The 22,641-nt window shown below is 42.0% G+C and overlaps 1 protein-coding gene across 4 annotated transcripts in view; it reads left to right on the top strand.

Moving 5' to 3' along the window:
• Positions 1–22,641, top strand: part of IST1 (IST1 factor associated with ESCRT-III) — a 37,531-nt gene that overhangs the window by 8,149 nt on the left and 6,741 nt on the right. For all 4 annotated transcript variants that reach the window (XM_019455382.2, XM_019455380.2, XM_053906618.1 and 1 more), the window contains 3 exons: positions 18,499–18,601; positions 19,012–19,192; positions 20,466–20,553. In XM_019455382.2, coding sequence (XP_019310927.1) covers positions 18,514–18,601; positions 19,012–19,192; positions 20,466–20,553 — 357 coding nt within the window. In that variant the 5' untranslated portion in view covers positions 18,499–18,513. Of the gene's footprint in view, positions 1–18,498; positions 18,602–19,011; positions 19,193–20,465; positions 20,554–22,641 lie in introns of those variants that run through there.

The following is a 22,641-nucleotide window of genomic DNA, read 5'->3' as shown; positions in this document are numbered from 1 at the left end:
ACAGGCTCCAGGCTCTGAGCTGTCAGCACAGAGCCTGACGCGGGGCTCGAACTCACAAACCGGGAGATCATGACCTGAGCCGAAGTCAGACTCTCAACCAACTGAGCCACCCAGGCGCCCCTGTTACGTTTTCTTTTTCTGTTGATTTTGGTAAATTAAGCATAAGAGATTTGTCCATTCTTGACTCATTTGAATTTATAGGCATAATTTGATAATAATATCCCCCCCCCCTTTTTTTAATGTTTATTTAGAGAGAGAGAGAGAGTGAGTGAGAGTGTGTGAGCAGGGGAGGGTCAGAGAGAGAGGAAGACACAGAATCTGAAGCAGGCTCCAGACTCCGAGCTGTCAGCACAGATCCTGACGTGGGGCTCGAACCCACAAACCATGAGATAATGACTTGAGCTGAATTCAGACGCTCAACTGACTTGAGCCACCCAGGCACCCTAATAATGTCCCCTTTTAATTAATGTCTGTAGGATCTGTAATGATATTTCCCTCTTCATTCCTGATATTTTGTGTCCCCCCCCCCTTTTTTTTTTGCCAGTTTGCTATAGATGTATCAATTTTTTAAAGTAATCTTTATGGACAACATGGGACTCGAACTCACCACCCTGAGGTCAAGAGTCACATGCTCTACTGGCTGAGCCAGCCAGGTGCCCCCAAATTTGCCAATTTTTATTTAATTTTTAACTTTTTAAATTTTAAGTTAAATTTATTTTTGAGAGAGAGCGAGCAAGTGAGCATGAGTCAGGGAGGGGCAGAGAGAGGGAGACAGATGATCTGAAGCAGTCTCTGTGCTGACAAAAGAGAACCTGAAGTGGGGCTCAACCTCATAACGGTGAGATCATGACCTGAGCTGAAGTTGGATGCTCAACCGACTGAGCCACCCAGGCACCCCTTAAATTTTTTTCTAAGTTTATTTATTTTTGAGAGAGACAGAGTGTGAGTGGGGGAGGGGCAGAGAGAGGGAGACACAAAAGCTGAAGCAGGCAGGCTCGGATTCCAGCCATCAGCACAGAGCCCAATGCAGGGCTGGAATTCACAAAGAGATCACAACCTGAGCTGAAGTCTGATGCTTAACCGACTGAACCACCCACGTGCACCAGGACTACTTTTTAAGCTACATGTACAAGTTTCAATATTTTCATTATCTTGTAGTTCATACCTTTAAAAATGTTTCTGCTTAGGGTGCCTGGGTGGTTCAGTTGGTTAAGCGTCTAACTTCAGCTCAGGTTCTCACGGTTTGTGGGTTTGAGCCCTGTGTCGGTCTCGGATGCCAGTGCAGAGCCTGGAGCCTACTTGGGATTCTGTGTCTCCCTTTGTCTCTCTCTACCTTTTCCCCATTCATGCTCTCTGTCTCTCAAAAATGAATAAACATTAAAAATTTTTAATTAAATAAATAAAAATGTTTCTGCTTGCAACTTCCTCTTTGACCCATGGATTATGTAGAAGTGTGTTGTTAATTTCCAGGTGTTTGGAGATTTTCTGCTGTGTTTTGTTGTTACTGAGTACTATCTAGTTCAGTTCCATTGATATGCCCCGATTCGAGAGACCCCCCGAAAACAAACCACCAGAGTCCAGAGTCAAAGCCAAGTGGCAAGGGTCATTTATTGCAGGTTCGAACCCGGTCCTCCACGCACTCGTTGCCGGTGACGCTAAGAGGCCCCGAGCGAGGATCTTACAGCTTCTTTTATAGACAGGCACAAACAAGTTAGGGATTTTTTTGCGGTTACAGAGCTGTTATTGGTTGACATTTAAATTTGAACACTCAGCAGAACTTGATTGGTTCCCGCCTTTTTTTCAAACCACTCAGCAGAACTTGATTGGTTCCCACCTTTAGGTCAGACCACAACCGGACACGCCCTGGCTGGTTCTGGGAACGGTGGGAGTGGGGGGGGGGGGGCGGGGGGGAGGTGTTTTCTTTGCAGTTGTGAGTACACCTGGTAATTTTTCTCTTAGTGTCTCATTCCCCCCTTTCTTTGGTGCCTTAAGAGCCAGTCTTGGATCTTATGTGTCTGACTCAAATGTTTCGGTAATGACAGGTTGGTATTGGGTCCTAAGGACCATCAGTTGGATCGTGTTCACTCGGTCTTTGATAAAGGCAACTAGTTTATTAATAATATAAGGCCCGAAGGTGAGGAGGAGAAGGAGTATAAGGGGCCCAGCTAGAGCAGAAAGCAGGGTGGCTAGCCATGGGGACTGATTGAACCAAGACTCAAACCAGCCTTGTTGTTGTTCTCGTTCACGCTTCCGTTTGGCCAGGCCTTCTCTAACTTTAGCCATGGACTCTCGGACTACTCCGGTGTGGTCAGCATAAAAACAACATTCTTCTCTTAAGGCTGCACATAAACCTCCCTGTTGGAGGAAGACTAGATCTAGCCCCCTTCGGTTCTGTAGGACCACTTCAGAAAGGGAGGTCAGAGATTTTTCGAGGTGCGAGATTGAGTCCTCAAGTCTGGCTATATCCTCATCAATGGCTGCCCTTAGGCTATTGAACCCTCGGTGCTGGATGGCTAGTGATGAGATCCCTGTTCCTGCCCCTATGGTACTGAGGCCGAATAAGGTGGCCAAGGTTATGGCTGTAAAGGGTTCCCGTTTTGTTCTTATTGACTCTCTTGCTTCCGTCCCTTCTGCCCACAGATCATATACAACATTTTCTCGGTGGTAAATAACCTTTGGAAATGTTAATACCGTGATACAATATTCGGGTGACGAATTAAAAACATCTCTGCTAACACATGGGGTGAGCCCTGTCTTAGAACAAATCCACCAACTGTCAGGAGCTGGAACTATCCATTTAGATTCATCCATAGAGTAATTAGTCGGGGCACAGAGCTGGATATGGCTAGAGGGGACCTTTCCTATACAAGTCCCATTGCCAGTGACCGCTTGCAGTGTGAGGCCGGGGCCCTTTCGATTCCACTTGCAAGCTGCTGACGACTCTTCTCCTGACTGTGAAAAAGGGGCAGCTAGACCTATGGCTTCATAGAAGGGGGGTTTCATATCATAACATAGCCAGCAGGCCCTTGATGCCTCAGGGTCCGATCGGTTTAAGGCCTCATACGCTGCTGTTAGCAATTTCCATAGGGAGTCTATGCCTTCTGGGTTCTGATTTTCTTGGACAGCTTGTGCTTTTACTCCTGGGATAAGGACGGGGGTCCTGCTGGAGGGAGTAGTGGGGATCTGCCTGGGGATAGGCTCGTCTCTCTTTTTTTTTTTTTTCTAATACCTGATTTGGCCCCACCGGTTGTACAAGAGGGGAGACTTTTAATTTTATTTGAATGGCAGTCCCAAAGAGGGGATATTGATATGAGTCCCCAAGTGAGTCCTGAGACCCACCGCCTGTCCTTTTTCCCCTCCTCTGTAAATCTTACATGAATAAGGTTACAGTTTTCATCATACCTGGTGCGGGTAGATGGTTGGACATAGGACATTTCAATAAATTGGGGTTTTACTTCCCACTTCCCTTCCCCATCATTGGAGGTGACGCAACTCCAGGCTGCTCAATAGAGGGTTTCAAACCCTACACATGTGTGCCTCATCGCCCCGGTCCTAAATCCCGGACATGCATAAAATCCATTTCTACTTATTGATACCCTCCTTTGCAGTTGCCTCCATTTACCTCCTTCCATTTCTTCTAATGGACTAATTTTTTCTAAATTAAAATATAAATCTGGCCACCAGGTATTTAATGGGGCAGTTCCTAGGGTTTTGTTGTAGACTTCATGAGTCTCTAAATTAGTAATTTCCCATGTCAAATTATAGGGGTTGTGGGGGTTTGGATTTACAGACAGAATTTGCAGAACAATCAAGAGGAGGGCAAGTACCATAGTTACGGCTCAGTCCGTTGGCGGCGTAGGGTCAATTTTAAAGGATTGTCCTTAGTCCGATCAACAGTCCAGGTTGTCTTTGAAGGTCCGATGAGGTCTGAGAACGGGTCCACTGGTTTGGCGTGGGCGAAATGGATCCAGGTGGTGATTCCGTCTACTTTGATGGCAGTAGGCGTTGTCAGGATGACCTGGAAGGGTCCTTTCCATCTGGGCTCCAGAGTTCCCTGCCGATGACGTTTGACGAGGACCCAATCCCCTGGCCGGAATTGATGTGGAATAGGCGGGGGTCCAGTCTCATAGAGTTCCTTTAATTTGGGCCATACATCTTCATGGACCCTGTGCAAGGCTTGTAGGGAGAACAAGAATTCAAGACTATTATCGTTCTCAGCTTTGACAAGGTTATCTTTTAAGTTAGGGATGATGGGGGGTGGTCTACCATGTATTATTTCATAGGGTGTGAGTCCCAGTTTGTATGGGGAATTACGCACCCTGAACAGAGAGGGGAGAAGGACCACCCAATCAGCGCCAGTCTCCATGGTCAATTTGGTTAGGGTCTCCTTTAATGTTCTGTTCATTCTCTCTACCTGTCCTGAGCTTTGGGGTCGGTATGCACAATGTAATTTCCCATCAGCCCCAAGTATGGAAGCCAGTCCCTGACTTACCTTAGAGACGAATGCAGGTCCATTGTCTGACCCTATCATTACTGGAAAACCATACCTGGGCAGGATTTCTTCTAGGATCTTTTTGGCTACAATCTGCGCCGTTTCATTCTTGGTTGGAAAGGCTTCAGTCCATCCTGAAAAGGTATCTACAAAAACTATCAAATACTTATATCCATATTTTCCTGGTTTTACCTCAGTGAAATCTACTTCCCAGTAGGTCCCCGGTCTGCTCCCTCTTTGTCTTACTGTTGTTGTCTGAGAATTGCTACTCGCGTTGTTGAGTTGGCACACTGTACATTTAGTGACTACTTGATCAACCTTATCAGAGACATTTCTGATTTTTAGTCCAGTCTGTCTCCGTAAGTCCAAGATTTGCCGGGAACCTAAGTGGGTGCTGGGATGGATCCGCTCTAGAACTTGCCATCCTAGTTTATCTGGGAGTGTAATGCCGCTTTTGGAGTCTCTCCACCAGCCATCTTTGATTCCGGTCATAGGAAGTTTACTCATACATTGAATGTTGCTTTCTGAATACTCAGGGCTGGGGGGCAATTCCCAGGGTCCGGGGTCTGGCAGCTGTAGGGTCAGTAATTGTGCTGGGGGCCGAGCTATGTTTTTTGCAGTCTGATCAGCCAAATTGTTGCCCCAGGAAACTGGGTCGGTTGTCTTCTGGTGTCCTGGGCAATGCACAATCGCTAGCTTTTTGGGTTCCCATAAGGCTGCTAGCAGGGCTAGAATCTCTTATTTTTGATGTCTTTCCCTTCAGCTGTGAGGAGCCCCCGTTCTCTGTATATCGCCCCATGTACATGAGCGGTGGCAAAGGCATATCGGCTATCTGTGTACACGGTTAGCTTGCGGTCTCTCCCTAATTTTAGGGCCTGGGTTAAGGCTATTAGTTCAGCCTTCTGGGCCGAGGTTCCGGGGGGTGTAGGGCTTCTGCCCAAATCACCTCGGTTTCTGAAGTTACGGCCACCTGGGAGGGCGTGTTGTTTGAGTGCCTTCTGGGGGTGGCTGTTCTTTCTGGACTGTAGCGCCCAGGACTTTAGTCATTTTCTCTGTGGCCTTGATCTGTCTCTCTTCTGGGGCGTCCCTGTTGTTGTAGACCCGTTGTGCTATACGGAGCAGATCCTGGATCTGTTTACCTTCTAAATCCTCTAGCCTTTGGAGTTTTTTTTCTTAATGTCAGGAGCTGCTTGATTTACAAGGGACATAACGACAGCAGCCTGGTTCTCAGGGACTTCTGGATCCATGGGGGTAAACTGCCTAAAGCCTTCCATTAATCTCTCTAAGTAAGCAGCTGGACTGTCTGCCTTTCCCTGTATGACCGAATATACTTTAGCCAAATTGGTGGGCTTGCGAGCTGCAGCCTGGAGACCCGCCATCAGAGTCTGGGCGATAAATGAGTAGCCTTCCCCTACCTTCTGCCGTGTTGTAGTCCCATTCGTCCTGTGGAGGTCTGGTTAGGGGGAAAGCCGCATTAATGAGGTCAGGGTCAGATGTCGGCCGACCGTCGTCTCCGGGAACCAGCTTTCTTGCTTCTAATTGGATCCTCTCTCGCTCCTCTGTAGTGAACAGGATGCGGAGGAGCTGCTGACAGTCGTCCCAGGTGGGCTGGTGGGTGAACATGACACTGTCTAAAAGAGCTATTAGGTCTTTAGGGTTATCAGAGAATCGAGCGTTCTGTGTTTTCCAGTTATAAAGGTCACTGGTGGAAAAGGGCCAATACTGGAGTCGGGGGTTGTCTGTTTCATCGGGGGGTCCTATTTCCCGCAGGGGTAGGGCCACAGTGGAGTCGGGGAGGCGAGGGTTTGGCTCACGCTGGGTGCGCCCGCGGGTTCGGCCGGCTGGCCCCTTGTGGTTGTTTTCAATGGGGCCCGGCGTGGCTGCTGCCTCCCATCCTCCTGGTTCCAGCAGCTGTTCCGCTTCCTGTCCTCCCCGTTCCCCTGGGGGGGCAACTAGCGGGGCGACTGGTGGGGCGGCTGCTGCGGGCAGGGCCTGGGGTACGAGGGGAGGGGGATGATAGGGTGGAGGGTCTAGGGATCGTAGGTCCTGACTATCGGGCAATATGGGATACAAGGGCGTGGCTGGCGTCCTTGATTTTGGGGGATCTGCAGGCCGCATGGCAAGGACCTTACACGTTCCCGAGGATAGGAAGGGGGCCAACCAAGGGGGTGGATTTTCCACTAAATTCCGCCATACAAGAATGTAGGGAATCTGATCCGGGTGTCCCTCGCGACCCAGCAGAAAAATCTTTGATTTCACCTTAGCAATTATAGGGAGGCAGAAAGTTCCTTCGGTTGGCCATCCAACACCGAAGGTTGGCCATTCGGAGCAGCAGAGGGTTATTAATTTTCCCCGCCGGATGTCTAAACTCAAAGTCTGTCCTCTGGTTCTAACATCCCTGAAGTTAGCAACGAGGAGAGAAAGAGGAGTGCTTTGAGATTGGCCCATCTGTATCCTGGAGGTGGAGGAAAGGATTAAAAGGAGAAACAGTAAAGTTATGAGGATTGCTGGCTGGGCCAGGCCAGGTCATCTGTGAAAGAGAAGGAGTTTAACACTTAAAGGTTATAGAATAGAGAACACAACACTTAGATCGCTAGCGCGTTTCAGGTGTCCGCCACCCGAACAGAAAAATTCCGATGGGCCCAAAAAGGTGCCCCAGACGGGTGCCAGTGGACGTCTCCTACTGGACCTGACCAACTGCCCTATAGCGCGTCCGCCAGGGCTGTGTCAGTCACCGATACAGATCCCGCGTGGGAGAGCCAGAAACGAACAAACAGAAACAGACAGAGCCGGCTCACTTACCGATCGGTCTCAGGGATGACCCGTTGACTTGGGGTCTGGTGGGTTTGGGGGGGATCCCGGATGAGCCCCCAAATGATATTCCCCGATTCGAGAGACCCCCCGAAAACAAACCACCAGAGTCCAGAGTCAAAGCCAAGCGGCAAGGGTCATTTATTGTAGGTTCGAACCCGGTCCTCCGCGCTCTCGTTGCCGGTGACGCTAAGAGGCCCCGAGCGAGAATCTTACAGCTTCTTTTATAGACAGGCACAAACAAGTTAGGGGTTTTTTTGCGGTTACAGAGCTGTTATTGGTTGACATTTAAATTTGAACACTCAGCAGAACTTGATTGGTTCCTACCTTTAGGTCAGCTGGTTCTGGGAACGGCGGGGGGGGGGGGGGGGGGGGAGGTCTTTTCTTTGCAGTTGTGAGTACACCTGGTAATTTTTCTCTTAGTCTCTCACCATATGGTTTAAGATCATACTCTGTGTGACTTCTGTTGTGTTCTGTTAAGGTTTTTTTTTTTTAGCCTAGGATATGGTCTACATTCAAGTGTTTTCCATGTACATGATTACTGGGTTGGCTGGAGTGTTTAGTAATTATCAATGAGATACAGTTTTTGTATTTCCTTGCTGATATTCCACCAGTTTGATCAGTTACTGAGGAAGGCATGTGGAAGTCTCCATCTGTAATTAGGGATTTATTTCTCCTTTCCTGTCAGTTTTTGTTTCATGTATTTTAAAGCATTACTTTTAGGTGCATTTATTATTAGGATTGTTGTATTTCCTTGGTAAATTCACTTTTTTATCATTATTTAATGTTCCTTTTCTATTCGTTTTCCTTGTTCTGAAAACTACTTGGTCTAAAATTAATATAGTCTCTACAACTAACTTTAACTTTTTTCTTTTTAATTTATTATTGGTGGAGGGGAGTGGGGAGGAGGGAGGCAAGCAGGGGAGGAGCACAGAGAGGGAGAGAATCCCATGAACCTGAGCCAAGATCTGAGCTGAAGTTAGACACTTCACCAACTGAGCCACCCAGGTGCCCCTTTATTTTTTTTCTTTTTTAACTTTTTTTTTTTTTTTAAGTTTTTTTTGTTTACTTAGAGTAAGAGCACAAGTGGGAAGGGGCAAAGAGAGAGAGAATCCCAAGCAGGCTCTGCACTGACTGTGCAATTGTTGGGACTTGAACTCAAGAACTGTGTGATCATGACCTGAGCTGAAATAAAGAGTCAGACACGTAACCTACTGAGCCACCCAGGTGCCCTGTTCCCCCCCTTTTTTTTCTTTAGTTTATTTTTTAATTTATTTATTTTGAGAGAGAGAAGGGGAGAGAGAGAGAGGGAGGGGGAGAGAGAGAGAGAGAGAGAGAGAGAGAGAGAGAGAGAGAGAGAATGAATATGAATCCCAAGTAGGTTCTGCACCATCAGCACAGAGCCCAGTCAGGGCTCAAACTCACAAACCCTGAGATCATGACCTGAGCCAAAATCGAGTCAGATGCTTAACTAACTGAGCCACCCAGGCGTCTCATAACAAATTTTAAGATCTATTCTCAGCAACTTTCAAATATGCAGTGTAGTATTATTAACTAATCCCTACATTTACTTCCTCATGACTTTATTTTACAACTGGAAGTTTGTACTAAAATAGGTGGAGGGGTGTCAAAAGATAGAAACTTCCAACTTTTTTTTTTCTATGTTTGCATGATACACCCCTTTTCATCCTTTTACTTTTGCTTTTTATTTTTTAAATGTTTATTTTTGAGAGACAGGTAAATGTGAATATGGGAGGGGGCAGAGAGAGAGGGAGTCAGAGGATCTGAAGTGGGCTCTGTGATGAGAGCAGACAGCCTGATGCGGGGCTTGAACTCATGAACTGCGAGATCATGACCTGAGCTGAAGTCAGACGCTTAACTGACTGAGCCACCCAGGTGCCCCTCATCCTTTTACTTTTAATATATTCATTATATCAAAGTGAGTTTCTTGTTGATAGTATATAGATGGACCATTTTTTGGATGATTCGGACAATCTCTGTCTTTAAATTGTTGTTTTAGACCATTTCTACGTAATTAGGTCCATTGAATTTAGGTCCATTTTATTATGTTTTCTATTCCTTTGTTTTTCTTTCTGTTTCTTCTTTCCTGCCTTTGGGGTTATTTGAACACTTTAGTATTCTAGTTTAAAGTCACAAGTTTTTTGGTATTTTTTTGTATGGAATGGTTTATAGGTCACTCTAGGGATTATAATAGATGTACTTTCACAGTCTACTTGTAGTCAGTATTTTGCCATTTATTTATTGTGGAATACAGAAACATCATGTTTTAGCTTTTAGTTCATTATGTTGTACTTATGCATTACATCTGTATACTTCAAAAACCGCATTAGACAATGTTACTAGTTTTGCTTTTAACTGTAAAATAAATTTTAAGAGACTCAAGAGTCATCTGTTAGATTTCCCAGATATTTGCCATTTCTTCCTTTATTTTAATCTTCCAAGTTTCCTTTTGATATCACTTCCTTCTGCCTGGAAAACTTCTTTAGAGCAGGTTTGGTGACAAATTCTTTTATTAGTTTTCCTTCATCTGAAAATGACTTTATTTCACCTTTATTTCTGAAGAATATTTTCAGTGGATATACAATTCCTGGCAAACAGTTCTTTCAGCAGTTTAGAAATACTATTCCACTTTTTGGCTTCCATGGTTTCTGAAGTGAAATTCATGGTCATTGAATAGAATAGGCAATGCATTTTTCTCTGGCTGCTTTCAGTATTTTACAAATTTGTCTTTAGCTTTCAGCAGTTTGATTATGAGTCTGGGCATACATTTCTTTGGGTTTATTCTGATTTGAATTTCCTAAGCTTTTTCAATCTGTAGATTTAAGCTTTTTGCTAAATTTGCAGTTTTCAGCCTATAGTTTTTTACAATTTTTGGGTACCACACTATTTTTTTCCATCTTTCTGGGACTCTGAGGGCTTTTGCTGTTGTGCTACAGGTCTCTGATACTTTGTTCACTTTAAAAAAAAAAAAATTAAATCTCTTTTTCAGATTGGCTACTCTGTATTGATTGATCTATCTTCCAAGTGCCCTGGCTCTGTCCTCTGTCATTTCTATTCTGCTACTGAGCCCACCAGTGAGTTTCTTACCTTGGTTACTGTCTTTTTCAGTTCTAAAGTTTCTGTTTCCTCTTTGTATCTTTTATTTCTTTTCTGAGACTTTATATCCATTTATTTCAAGAGTATTCACCTTTTTGCAGCATTTTTTAAAAATGTTTTTTTAATGTTTATTTTTAAGAGAGACAGAGCACAAGCAGGGGAGGAGCAGAGAGAGAGAAAGAGACACAGAATACGAAGCAGGCTCCAGCCTGCAAGCTGTCAGCGCAGAGCCCGATTCGGGGCTTGAACTCATGACCTGAGATCATGACCTGAGCCAAAGTTGGACACTCAACCAACTGAGCCACCCACGTACCCCTGTTGCAGCATTTTTTATAGCAGTTGCTTTATAAAGTCTCCCTCATTTTTTTTTTTTTATTTGTAATTTTTTTTTCAGTGTTTATTTTTTTTGTGAGGGAGAGAGAGAGATGAGCTGGAGCAGGGGAGGGGAAGAGAGAGAGGGAGACAGAATCCAAAGCAGGTGTCATGCGCTGAGCTGTCAGCACAGAGCCTTATGCAGGGCTCAAATTCCCGAGATCATGACCTGAGCCACCCAGACGCCGCATAAAGTCTTTGTCATTTAATTCACAGTTCCAACATCTGTGTAATCTCAGCATTGATGTGTGATAACTGTCTTTTCCCAGGTGAGTTGGTATTCCTGGTTTGATGTAGTTGACCCACTTTCTGTCCCCACCAGAGGACCCCTTTCCAGTTCCTCAAACCAGGATTAGAGAGCTTCTCTTAAGGTTTTTTCCTTTCCGTGCTGATCCTCAGTTTTGGTTTTCAGGCTGCCTTGCTTCTAGGCCAGGAAATATATCAGAGGGAAGAAAAGTGATAAACTCACTGCCATTTTATGGCTCTTCAGATTCTGGTCTTTTCCATCTAGCTACTATCACAGTTTTTTCAGAGTCTTCAAATAGCTGCTCCATACATTCTGTTCAGGTCATATAGCTTTATTCGGCGGGAGAGGCACTGAACCTGGAACCCTGTTGTTTGCTTTTTGCTTGTTTTTTAAAGGACTACACAGGTTGCTCTGAGTATAGCTAGTTCATTAATCTGACTGCTGCATGAGCAGTCTGTCCTATGCTTCTGTCACATTTTATTTGTCCTCTTATAATGGACACTTTGTTTTCCTCTACCACCTTACTACCACAGAATCCTTATACATATGTTTTCATGGCTCTCTGTACACGTTCCTTTTAGGGTATACGTTCAGGAATGGATTGCCAGGTCCTAAGGTATATATGTACATTTATCTTACACATTAAGGCATACATTTTATTAAATACTAGTAGACTTGTATTTTAGAATATTAGAATAATAGAATATCATTCATCCCTTTATAAAGGGAGGAAATCCTGCTACAACATGGACGCAGATTGTACTAATAATATCCTATTGTATGTGTGTCAAAACACATAAATAAACATAAATAGTACTTTTTGTTTATCCATCTGTCAGTGTACATAGGGGTTACATTCACCTCGTGGCTGTAGTGAATAATGCTGCTATGAATATGGGTGTGTGTATATCTCTTTGAGATTCTTTTTTCACTTCTGTTGGATATGTACCCAGAAGTGGGATTGCTGGATCACATGGTAGTTCTATTTTCAATTTTTTAAGAACTACCATACTGTTTTCCATAGTGGTACCCCTCTTCACAGTCTGACCAACAACGGTACACAAGGGCTCCAGTTTTTCCACATCCTTGCCAACACCTTTTTTTTTTGTTTAATAGTAGCCATTCTGATGGGTGTGAAGTGTTATCTCCTAGTGGGTTTGATTGCATCTCTAATGATTAGTGAAATTGAACATTTTTCATATGCCTGTTGGCCATTTGCATATTACTTTTGGAGAAATGTCTCTTCAAAGTCCATTGCTCATTTTTTAGTCAGGTTATTTTTTTATTGGTGACTTGTTTATATGTTAATAACTTTAAGATATACGTTCTTTATATTCACGATGTTTTAGTGTTTCATGGATCTGAAATTTTTTGTGTGTGTGATAGCAAGAAGACTGATAATTTTTATCTTTTTACATATAGAACTTGCACATTGCTGGTATATAGTAAAATGGTTAATAAATACTAGGTGCATGAAAGACTGTGTAAAATGAGTTGCTGAGTTTCTTTTTCCAGGAAAACAATGTTAGGTTATTTTTTAAATAACTTTTTAAGTTTATTTATTTATTAGAGAGAGAGAGTGAGCAGGGAGGGGCAGATGGAGGGAGATGGAGAATCCCAAGCAGGCTCTTCACGGTTAGTGCGGAGCCTGATGCGGGGCTTGAACTCACAACCCGTGAGATTGTGACCTGAGCCAAAGTGGGATGCTTAACCAACTGTGCCACCCAGGTTCCCCTTCAATGTTATGTTATTTTTTTAAATAAGTTTTTTTTTTTTTTAACTTTTATTTATTTTTGACAGAGAGACAGAGCATGAGTGGGGTAGGGGCATAGAGAGAGGGAGACAGAATCTGAAGCAGGCTCCAGGCTCTGAGCTGTCAGCACAGAACCTGACGTGGGGCTCTAACTCACAGACTGCGTGATCATGACCTGAGCCGAAGTCAGACGCTCAACCAACTGAGCCACCCAGGTGCCCCTTAAAATAAGATTTTTAAGAGATGTCTTGAGGATTAATCTCCGTTGTCTATGGCTTTTTGCCTGTTCCATAAATTCACTGTAATTGGATATCTAGTATCCTGCGGAATCTTAGAGTTGAAGGGACTTTAGAGATAAGAGACTTAAATTATGTTCGTCATACTGTATTTAGTGTGGAAAGGACATAAAGGACTCAGTTTTCTTTTTTTAGATAATTCATTTAACTTCAGTTTTCTAGTCTGGTTAGCTGAAATCTTACTACAGTGTAAATCTGGGGTTGCTTTGGTAGATCTAGGTTCCTGCTTGTTTAGTCCTGTGTGGTATAGTCTTTGTGCTAGATAGCTTCTGTTTTCTTTTCCAGAGCCACATAGCATTCTTTCCTTTTGATATTGTGTTCTTGAGGCTCACTCTTGGGCACTGTCTGTAGGCCCCTTTTCTTTCTGCCTTCCAACTGGGGGTAGGTAGATGGAAGTACCAGGAGACCAGAGGGCGGGAGGAATGGGGACTAGGTATTTATTTCCCTTCTCCTTTCCTGCCAGATTGCTGCAAATTGTCTGCATGCCTCTACCAATGACCTTGATTTCTGTCTTGGAGACCCTTTTCATATAGCTACCCTCACCAGGTTTCAGTTCCTCATCTTGCCCTTCAGGCCTGGATGTGTTAGTGGGCAATACACTATCCTTTGTTGGTTTCTTGGAGCCTTCCCCACACCTTTGTAAATAATCTATTAAATTCTTCTCAGATTACCCAGGATGTGGATGCTATCTGTTTTCAGCTGGAACCCTGATTGTTAGAGTCCCTGAACAGGCCCTGTGATTTTACTTACTTTTTAAGTTTTGAATAAATGTTACTACTGAATGATAAGATTAGTAATTTGGGTTTATTTTTATCCATCTTCCACAGATGTTTACAGTAGGCTTTTGGAGTTTCTTTTCCCCAAACATTCCCAGCTAAAAGATTAGGATTGAAATAAAAACAACTTTGCCACATTTCAGTATTTTCAGCTTCCTTCACAGAGTTGGGTTTCTAATTTGCAGCATAAAACATTTGTTAAGTGTCTCTTTCAGAGAATTACAGCACTTTCCTTCACAGTCCCTTAGGATCTTTTCTGTTCCAGGCTATTATGCTCTTTTAGCATGGTCCTAAACTAGCCATTTGTGGATGCTGCCCATCTTAGGCAAATATGTGAAATAAAGATGTCTTTACAACTGCCAACATTTCATGTTGCTAAAGTCACTTCTTTGTTAATCTACCTTCTCTGTTAACCTGTGTCTTTCATTGTCTAGCTCACTTTAGATACCTATTCTAATTAAGGGGGTAAACTTTACTTTCCTAATATGTATTAATGTATTAGTGTATTAATCAGCTGTACTCTTTTTCTGTTCACATCCTCATTAATTTTTACTTTCATTGAGATGGGAAGATACATTGTTTTTGCTTTGACTTTAAAAAAATTTTCTTGTTCCTGACAGAACTCTAAATCTCTCCCTTTTGCCCTTTTGCCTTTTGCTCTTATCATTCTTCTCCCCTCCCTTCCTGCTAACATTGTTCTCTTCCAGGCATTCCCTTTCCAGAACCTCATTTGTGCATCTCTCATGCACTTTAAAATGTTCCTTCTTTGGAGTTTAGGCACTTGTCTCTCTGGACACTTGGTCTTTATATTTCTGGTTGTGGTTTAATATCCTATTAGACCTGCTGCTAGTTTTCCTCTTTTGTCCACCACAAACTTTCTTGCCTGTTTTGCTTTCTGCTGAGGCATATGGCTGATGCTTTGTGCATAGGAGAGTGCCTGATAGGATTTGATGGTTTGTTCTTGTGTTTGTTTGTTTAGTGATATCTGCTGTTGTCTTCATTTTAAAGGTAAGGGAAATGCCGCTCAGAGTTGTTAAATGGCACGCACAAAGGCTGTTAAAAACAGAAGTGAGTATTGAGAATCAAGCCTCTGTTACCTTTGCTGCATTGCCTCTCTGTAGAGCCCTGCTTGCACTTCAAGCTTAGTGCTCATCCTTCCTCTTCTTGGAAACTTCCCAGAGCTCCATGGCAGAATGAAGGTCCTCCTGCATAGCTCTCCCCTTGCACTGGCCCTTGATGGAACAGCATCTGAGTTAAGAGGGATATCAAGACCATGTATACATTTTTAATCACACTTGTAATATTATTGTTTTGTGGGTAATGCCGCATTTGGGCTTTGAACCCAAATCTTGCCCTTATACATCTGTTGACTTCGTTTCTGGAGTAGTGGTTAGACAGGCTGATGGATGTGAAAGCCAGGAGCTGGCACCCAGTGAAGAGATTTCTCCTCCTTTTCTTGCATTAGCTCTTTGTCACAGGCTCACACATGGTATGCATGCTCTCTCTCTTTAATGTTTAAGGAGATGGTCATAAATTACTAGATAGTTGTAAGCTTGTTGCTCAGTATTGCACCATACTTATTTTTTTTTTGTAGTTTTTTTACACACACACACACACACACACACACACACACACACACCACCTGTGGCAACCACTGGTCTGTTCTCTGTATCTGTGAGTTTGTGGTTTTCCAGATTCTACATATTTTCCACTTACGATAAGGTGATCTTGATTGTTAATGTTTTCTGATGAGTTAATGTTTTGTTTTTCCCTTTTTAAAAAAATGTTTATTTATTTATTTATTTTGAGAGAGAGCACAAGCAGGGGAGGGGCAGAGAGAGAATCTTACATGATCTCCACACTGACACCACAGAGCCCAACGTAGGGTTCAAACTTAGGAACCGTGAGATCATGACCTGAGCTGAAATCTAGAGTTGGATGGTCAACTGACTGAGCCACCCTGGCTCCCCAGTATTTTTTTTCCTAAGGAGGCAAATGAATTTATATTATTTGTCTTTGATAGAAATTCTAAATTATATGCTCCTGAGGTGTTTTTTGTTTTTTTTTTTGTTTTTTTTTTTTTAAGTGTATTTACTTAGAGCAAGCTGGGGAAGGGCAAAGAGGAGAGACAGAATCCCAAGCAGACTGCACACTGCCAGCACAGAACCTGATGGGGGGGCTCAAACTACTGAACTATGAGACCATGACCTGAGCCGAAATCTAGAATTGGACACTTAACCACCTGAGCCACCCAGGTGCCCCTGTTTTTTAATATTAGCTCTATTGTTAGTCTAAACTCATTGGGTTTGAAAAGAGTTTACATATAATAATAATTACATCTTTTTCTTTTTAGTTCAGCCTTTGTCTATATGTATGTATATATGTGTGCTCTTTTAAAATTCAGAAAATTCAGAATTAGGGGTGCCTGAGTGGCTAAGTCGGTTAAGTGTCTGACTTCGGCTCAGGTCATGATACCCCGGTCCGTGAGTTTGAGCCCTGCGTCAGGTTCTGTGCTGATGGCTCAGATCCTGGAGCCTGCTTCGGATTCTGTGTCTCCCTGTCTCTGCACTTTGCCTACTCGTGCTGTCTCTCTCTCTCTCTCTCTCTCTCTCAAAAATAAATAAATAAAAATTTAAAAACTCAGAATTTAAGGTCGTACTTCATATATATAGTCCTGCCTTTTTAACTAATATTGTTGATATATTTTTACTTCAGTAAATATGTTTCAAAAAAATTTTAGTGGCTATGTAAAAATCCAGCATAAATATACTATAGTTTGTTTAATAAGCAATATTCTTTGTTCATATAGTTCATTAGTCTAGTTTTTTGATCCTAAAATGTGTTGATAAATATTTTTGTATAAAAGTCTGCATGAATCTGTTTCTTTTTTTAATGTTTATTTATTTTGAGAGAGAGCATGAGAGTGTTTGCATGAGTTGGGGAGAGGCAGAGAGAGAATCCCAAGCAGGCTCTGTGCTGTCAGCTTGAGCCCAAGAAATGTGAGATGGTGACCTGAACTGAAATCAAGTTGGATGCTCATCTGACTCAGGCACCCAGGTGCCCCTTGGGCTGGATAATTTTTTTGTTGTGGGGGGCTGTCCTGTTCATTATAGAATTTTTAGCAGCATTCCTGGATCTTACCCACCAGATGCCAGTAGCATCCCCTCCAATGGTGACAACTTAGAATGTCTCCAGTCATTGCCAGATATCCTTATAGGGGGCAAAATCACTTCCAGTTGAGAACCACTGTAAAATCATAGTTCTAACCAGTTTCATAGTTGCCAGATTCTTTTAGCTGTTTTTTCCAATAGAATATAAGTTCCTTTAAGGGCAAGGATTGTAGGGCTATTGTCTGATGTAGAGATATTCAATAAGTATTTGAATAAATACTCAGTATAATGGATCCAAGGTATTTCATGACATAGAGACCCCATTATAAACTGGGACTTAGGTTAATTATTAAATGTATAAAGGCTTCTGGAGGTAATTTTACAAAAGGAAAACATAGCTGATGTTTTTTATTAGTGGTTTTTGCACAAGCAGACAAATATCCCTAGTGTTTTTCTTTACGTTGGATATCTTCTTTGGTTTGTCTGTTTATTGGTTACTTTGTTAGACCTAGCTTTTGTTTGGATGTTACCTGTTTTGAAGTTCAAGTCCAGAATTAATTGAGAAACATAGGGTTTGTGCTTAATATGGAATGCACAATGATATACCCCCTTGTGGGTGGAGGGGAGTGGTTTTACTGACTGTAACTCTTCTGTTCAGTGAAAGTCTTGGTAAATAGCCTTCTGTTGAATTTTAAAGTTTTTTTTTCTTGGACTTTTCACCCCTTTGTATATTTATTTGTACATGAGTAAAATATTAATATTTCTGTACACTAGTTTTTTCCCCAAAGGCTGAGTCAGGAGGATATGAGGAATTGAGGGGAAGAAATTAAAAAAAAAATTTTTTTTAATGTTTATTATTTATTTTTGAGAGAGAATACGAGCAGGGGAGGGGCAGAGAATGAGGGAGACACAGAATCCCAAGCAGGCTCCAGGCTCTGAGCTGTCAGCACAGAAGTGATGTGGGGCTCGAACTCATGAACCATGAGATCATGACCTGAGCCAAAGTTGGACACTTAACTAATTGAGCCACCCGAGTGCCCCAAGGAAAGAATATTTTTGAATTTGGTTCTAAATTTGATAATCTTTTCTCATCACTACCCTGATGAGATTTTTGGGAGAGGTAGGAGGCCTTCCTGCTTAGTTTTTTTATCAACCTGCTCCTACACCAATATATAATACTCGTTTTAACCATCGCCAGCATCTTTGAGCTGTGCCTTCAAGATATCAAATCCAGTCACTCTACCCTTACCACTGGTACCTACCCGATTCTAAACTATTTCCATCTCTTGTCTGGACTGTAGTAATAGTCTTCTCCTTAGTCCCTTGCTTCTATTCTTTTTCTCCCTCAGTCAATTCTTCACACAAGCCAAAGAGATCTTTAAGAAATGTGAATCACATTATGTCATTTTGCCTGTGGAAAACCATTCTGGTTTATAGTGTCAGCTGATCTACCTTCTAATTGATGTTAGTTTCTATACTAATTTCAACTTGAAGGTAGTAACTGTGTTTCTTATCTTTTTCCAGGAGGAACAACACAGCATGCTGGGCTCTGGATTTAAAGCTGAGCGTTTACGAGTCAATTTGAGATTAGTCATAAACCGTCTTAAACTATTGGAAAAAAAAAAAAGTGAGTAATGCATGATTTCCTTGTATTTTATTTCCCAGAATACATCACCAGGTTCTAGCACCCTAATAATTTGGCTCTGTTAGGCTACTACTGTGAAGTCTTAGGGATCCCATATCCTTGAAGCTTTAGATATATTACTGCTGCCCTTTGTGACAAGTTAGACTGAATCACTTTGTTGTAGGGAATGGATAACATGACTCCTGAGGTGGAAATTTTTGGCTACACAAACAATAGTCTCACCTAGATAGTGGAGGAAGTTCTAGAGACTAGATGAGTTGGGACTAGATTTGCTAACAGTGAGCTGGGATGTAGAAGAAACACGCACTTCTCTCTGTCGGAGTGGAAGTCTCCTGTAGGGCAGGCGGCTCAGTGTACTGCTACTATGTGACTGGATGCGATTTGTGACTTAGCGGAATTGGCCCAGAAAGCAAGGAAAGAGATTGCTGACTATCTGGCTGCTGGGAAAGATGAACGAGCTCGGATCCGTGTGGAGCACATCATCCGAGAAGACTACCTTGTGGAGGCCATGGAGATCCTGGAGCTCTATTGTGACCTGCTGTTGGCTCGGTTTGGCCTCATCCAGTCTATGAAGTAAGATATTTTGTATTTTTTTTAAAAAATCTACATTTAGGTATGGTTTATAGAAAAAGCTGTACATATTTTATGCATGCAGTTTGATGAGTTTGGACATATGCATACACCCGTATACCAGCACCACAATCAAGGTAATAAAATTTGTTTCCTCTAGAAGTCCTTGTGTCCCTCCTCTCCTCTCCCTTTATTGGTAAGAAAACATGACATCAGATCTCTACCCTCTTGACATTTTTTAATTTATTTATTTTTAAGTTAGTATTTTGGTTTTTAATTTTTTTAATTTAATTTATTTATTTTGAGAGAGAGAGACCAGGGGAGGGAGAGAATCCAAGTAGACTCTGCATTATCTGCACAGAGCCTGATACGGGGGCTCAGACTCATGAACTGTGAGGTCAAGAGTCGGACGCTTAACTGGCTGAGCCACCCAGGCACCCCTGTTTTTTAATTTTTTAATGTTTGTTTATTTTTGAGAGAGAGCGCGTGCGCATAAGATGGAGAGGGGCAATGAGAGGGAGACATAGAATCCGAAGCAGGCTCCAGGCTCCAAGCTGTCAGCACAGAGCCCAGAGGGGATTTGAACCCACAAACTGTGATATCATGACCTGAGCTGAAGTCGGACGCTTAACTGACTGAGGCACCCAGGTGCCCCATACCCTATTCACATTTTTAAGTGCACAGTACAGTATTGTTAACTATAGGCACAGTGTTGTTCTAGAACTTAATTCATTTTGTGTAAGTGTAATGAAATAATGCATTTTGAAGACCTAAATCAAATCACCTCTTTGAGAAAGGGAATCTGTGAAAGCATTAATAGTGATTTCTTACTACATGTGGGCAACCAGCACTAGGGGACTACTTCACATACCCAAGGACCTTTTTCCTAATGGTTTTGCTGGAAGGCCCGATCTTGATATAGACAATTGTTGAAAAGAAAGGAAGGAATCTGAAATCAAAAGGCCTAAGTTTGAGTCTTGGCTCAACCATTTCCGGATTTTGTGACCTTGGGCTTGTCAGTTAGTTTGAGTTTCCCCACAAGTAAAATAGGAAGCCTAGAGTATTTTATGAGAATCCAGTGAGATTTGTGAAAGAGCTTTCCAGGGCTATCAACTATATGATACAAATGCTAAGGTTTGTTGGTTTGTTTTAAAGAATGTTAAATTTTATTAATTTTTCTTCCTTAATTAGGGAACTAGATTCTGGTCTGGATGCTAAGGTTTGTTGGTTTGTTTTAAAGAATGTTAAATTTTATTAATTTTTCTTCCTTAATTAGGGAACTAGATTCTGGTCTGGCTGAATCTGTGTCTACACTGATATGGGCTGCTCCTCGACTCCAGTCAGAAGTGGCTGAGTTGAAAATAGTGAGTACAACCAGTTTCATTGATGTCTGTAGTTTGTTAAATTGTTAGGTTGGTTAACATAAATCATTTCTGCTTATTTGACAAGATATTTTGTACACTTCTTATGTTGCCTTTGAAACAGACTTTGTAAATTTATAAATTTGTCTCTACCTCCTTTTCAGCCCTTATATAATGCAACAGAACAGTCTTTTGCAAACATGAATAATTTTTTTAAAGAGAAAAGTGTTGTGTACCTTCAGTTTTGTCTTATTTTTATTGTAATGTTATTTAAGTATATTCAAATAGGAAAGTTCTTACACAACTGTAAACCAGTTAACATTAATTTAAGGTCACATATTTTGCTTCATTCATTAATTCCACAAATATTTATCAAGTTGATGTTATGAGCTAAGTGGGCACTGAGGGTGCAGCAGTGGGCAAAATATGACAGTAACCCTACTCTTGTAGCTTAGAATCTAGCAGAAGAGATAGACATTAACTAAAAACTTTCACCTCACAACACAGATATAGTACTGACTGCTAGTATTCAAATTCATTTGAGTTGTTACCTGTTTTCTACATCTTTGCCTTTTTGTTTTATTCTGTAGATTGTCTCAGTCTTACCTCCTGACCCATCTTTTTTCTTTTTTCTTTTTTCTTTTTTTTTAAAGTTTATTTTTGAGAGAGAGTATGTGTGTGGGTGGCAGGGGCAGAGAGAGAATCCCAAGCAGGCTTGCAGTAATAGCCTGAGCCACGAACCACAAGATCATGACCTGAGCCGAAATCAGGAGTCGGACAGTTAACCGACTGTGCCACCCAGATGCCCCTTGAGATTTCCTTGTCTTCTGTGGGTTTTCATTTATTTATTTAAAAAAAAATTTTAACTGTTTATTTTTGAGAGAGGGAGTGGGGGAGGGGCAGAGAGGGAGACACAGAATCTGAAGAAAGCTCCAGACTCTGAGCTGTCAGCACAGAATCCTGTTTTCTACCTCAAGGGTGTAAGCTGGCTGCCAGAATTTCTGAGAACCGTGGGAGGAGGAAGCCAAAGATCTCATTCTTGTCTTATAGAAGACTTAAAATTTTTGTTGTAAGTATCTTTGCTCTCTGCTGTGCGTGGAGTTCAGAGTCCTATTAGTTTAACCTCCCCAGAGAGTAAGCCTCCTGTATTCTATTCCTGTAGGGATGGTAGTCCTAGAGTTTTGTTGGTAGAGGAATGGGAGAGTAGAGGCAACAGGTTCTTCTTTTTGTCTTTTCTTTTTTCTTTTTCTGTTTTCTTTTTAAGTAAGCTCTACGTCTGTCATGGGGCTTGAACTCACGACCCTGAGATCAAGAGTCACATGCTGTACCAGCTGAGGCAGCCAGGCAGTTGCTTCTTATATAGACTTTTAACTTTTTTAGTCTCTGTCTCTCTTTTTTCTTTTTCTTTTCTTTTTTCTTTTTAAGTAATCTCTGTACCCAACGTGGGGCTTGAACTCATGATCAAGAGTTGCATGTTCCTCCAACTGAGCCACCCAGGAACCCCAACCCGGGGTTAAAACCTCGTTTTAACCTCTTCTATACTTTTCCTTTATATCAAGATTTATTCAAGATGAAACAGATTTATATGTTTGTTTGTTTTTTAATGAACTCATTAAAAACTAGAAGAAAACTAGGCAGATTTAAAAAGATAATCTCATAGTGGAAAAGGCCACAAAAGCCATGAACAAAGTGATTACGTTAATATAATAAAAAATTTCTGCATAGTATAAAGCAACCAAGAGCGTTATCAAAACACAAAGGACTAAATTACATCATAAATACCGGGTCTATATATTGAACAATGAGTGCCTCCTCACTGAGCTCTCAGGTGTTGGGACCACTCTGGTTCGATGCCAGTCATTTCCTGCCTGGACTATTACAGTAACTTCTTGAATCTTCTTTCTATACCTACTTTGGTTTCCTTTAGTCTCTTCACCATTATGTCAGAACAGCTTAGGGTTCTATTCAAAACACAGGTCTGATCCTGTCACTACCTCTTGCTTTAAAGCCCTTTAGTAGCTGTTGTTCTTGTGATAGAAACAAAATTCCTAATATGACCTATATGATTCTACATTTTCTGGCCCCCACATG

The sequence above is a fragment of the Panthera pardus genome, unplaced genomic scaffold (genome assembly GCF_024362965.1).
Source record: "Panthera pardus isolate Hobbes unplaced genomic scaffold, ASM2436296v1 HiC_scaffold_19, whole genome shotgun sequence".
In the NCBI taxonomy this organism is placed as follows: Eukaryota; Metazoa; Chordata; class Mammalia; order Carnivora; family Felidae; genus Panthera; species Panthera pardus.
This window is presented reverse-complemented; position numbering and strand designations above follow the sequence as displayed.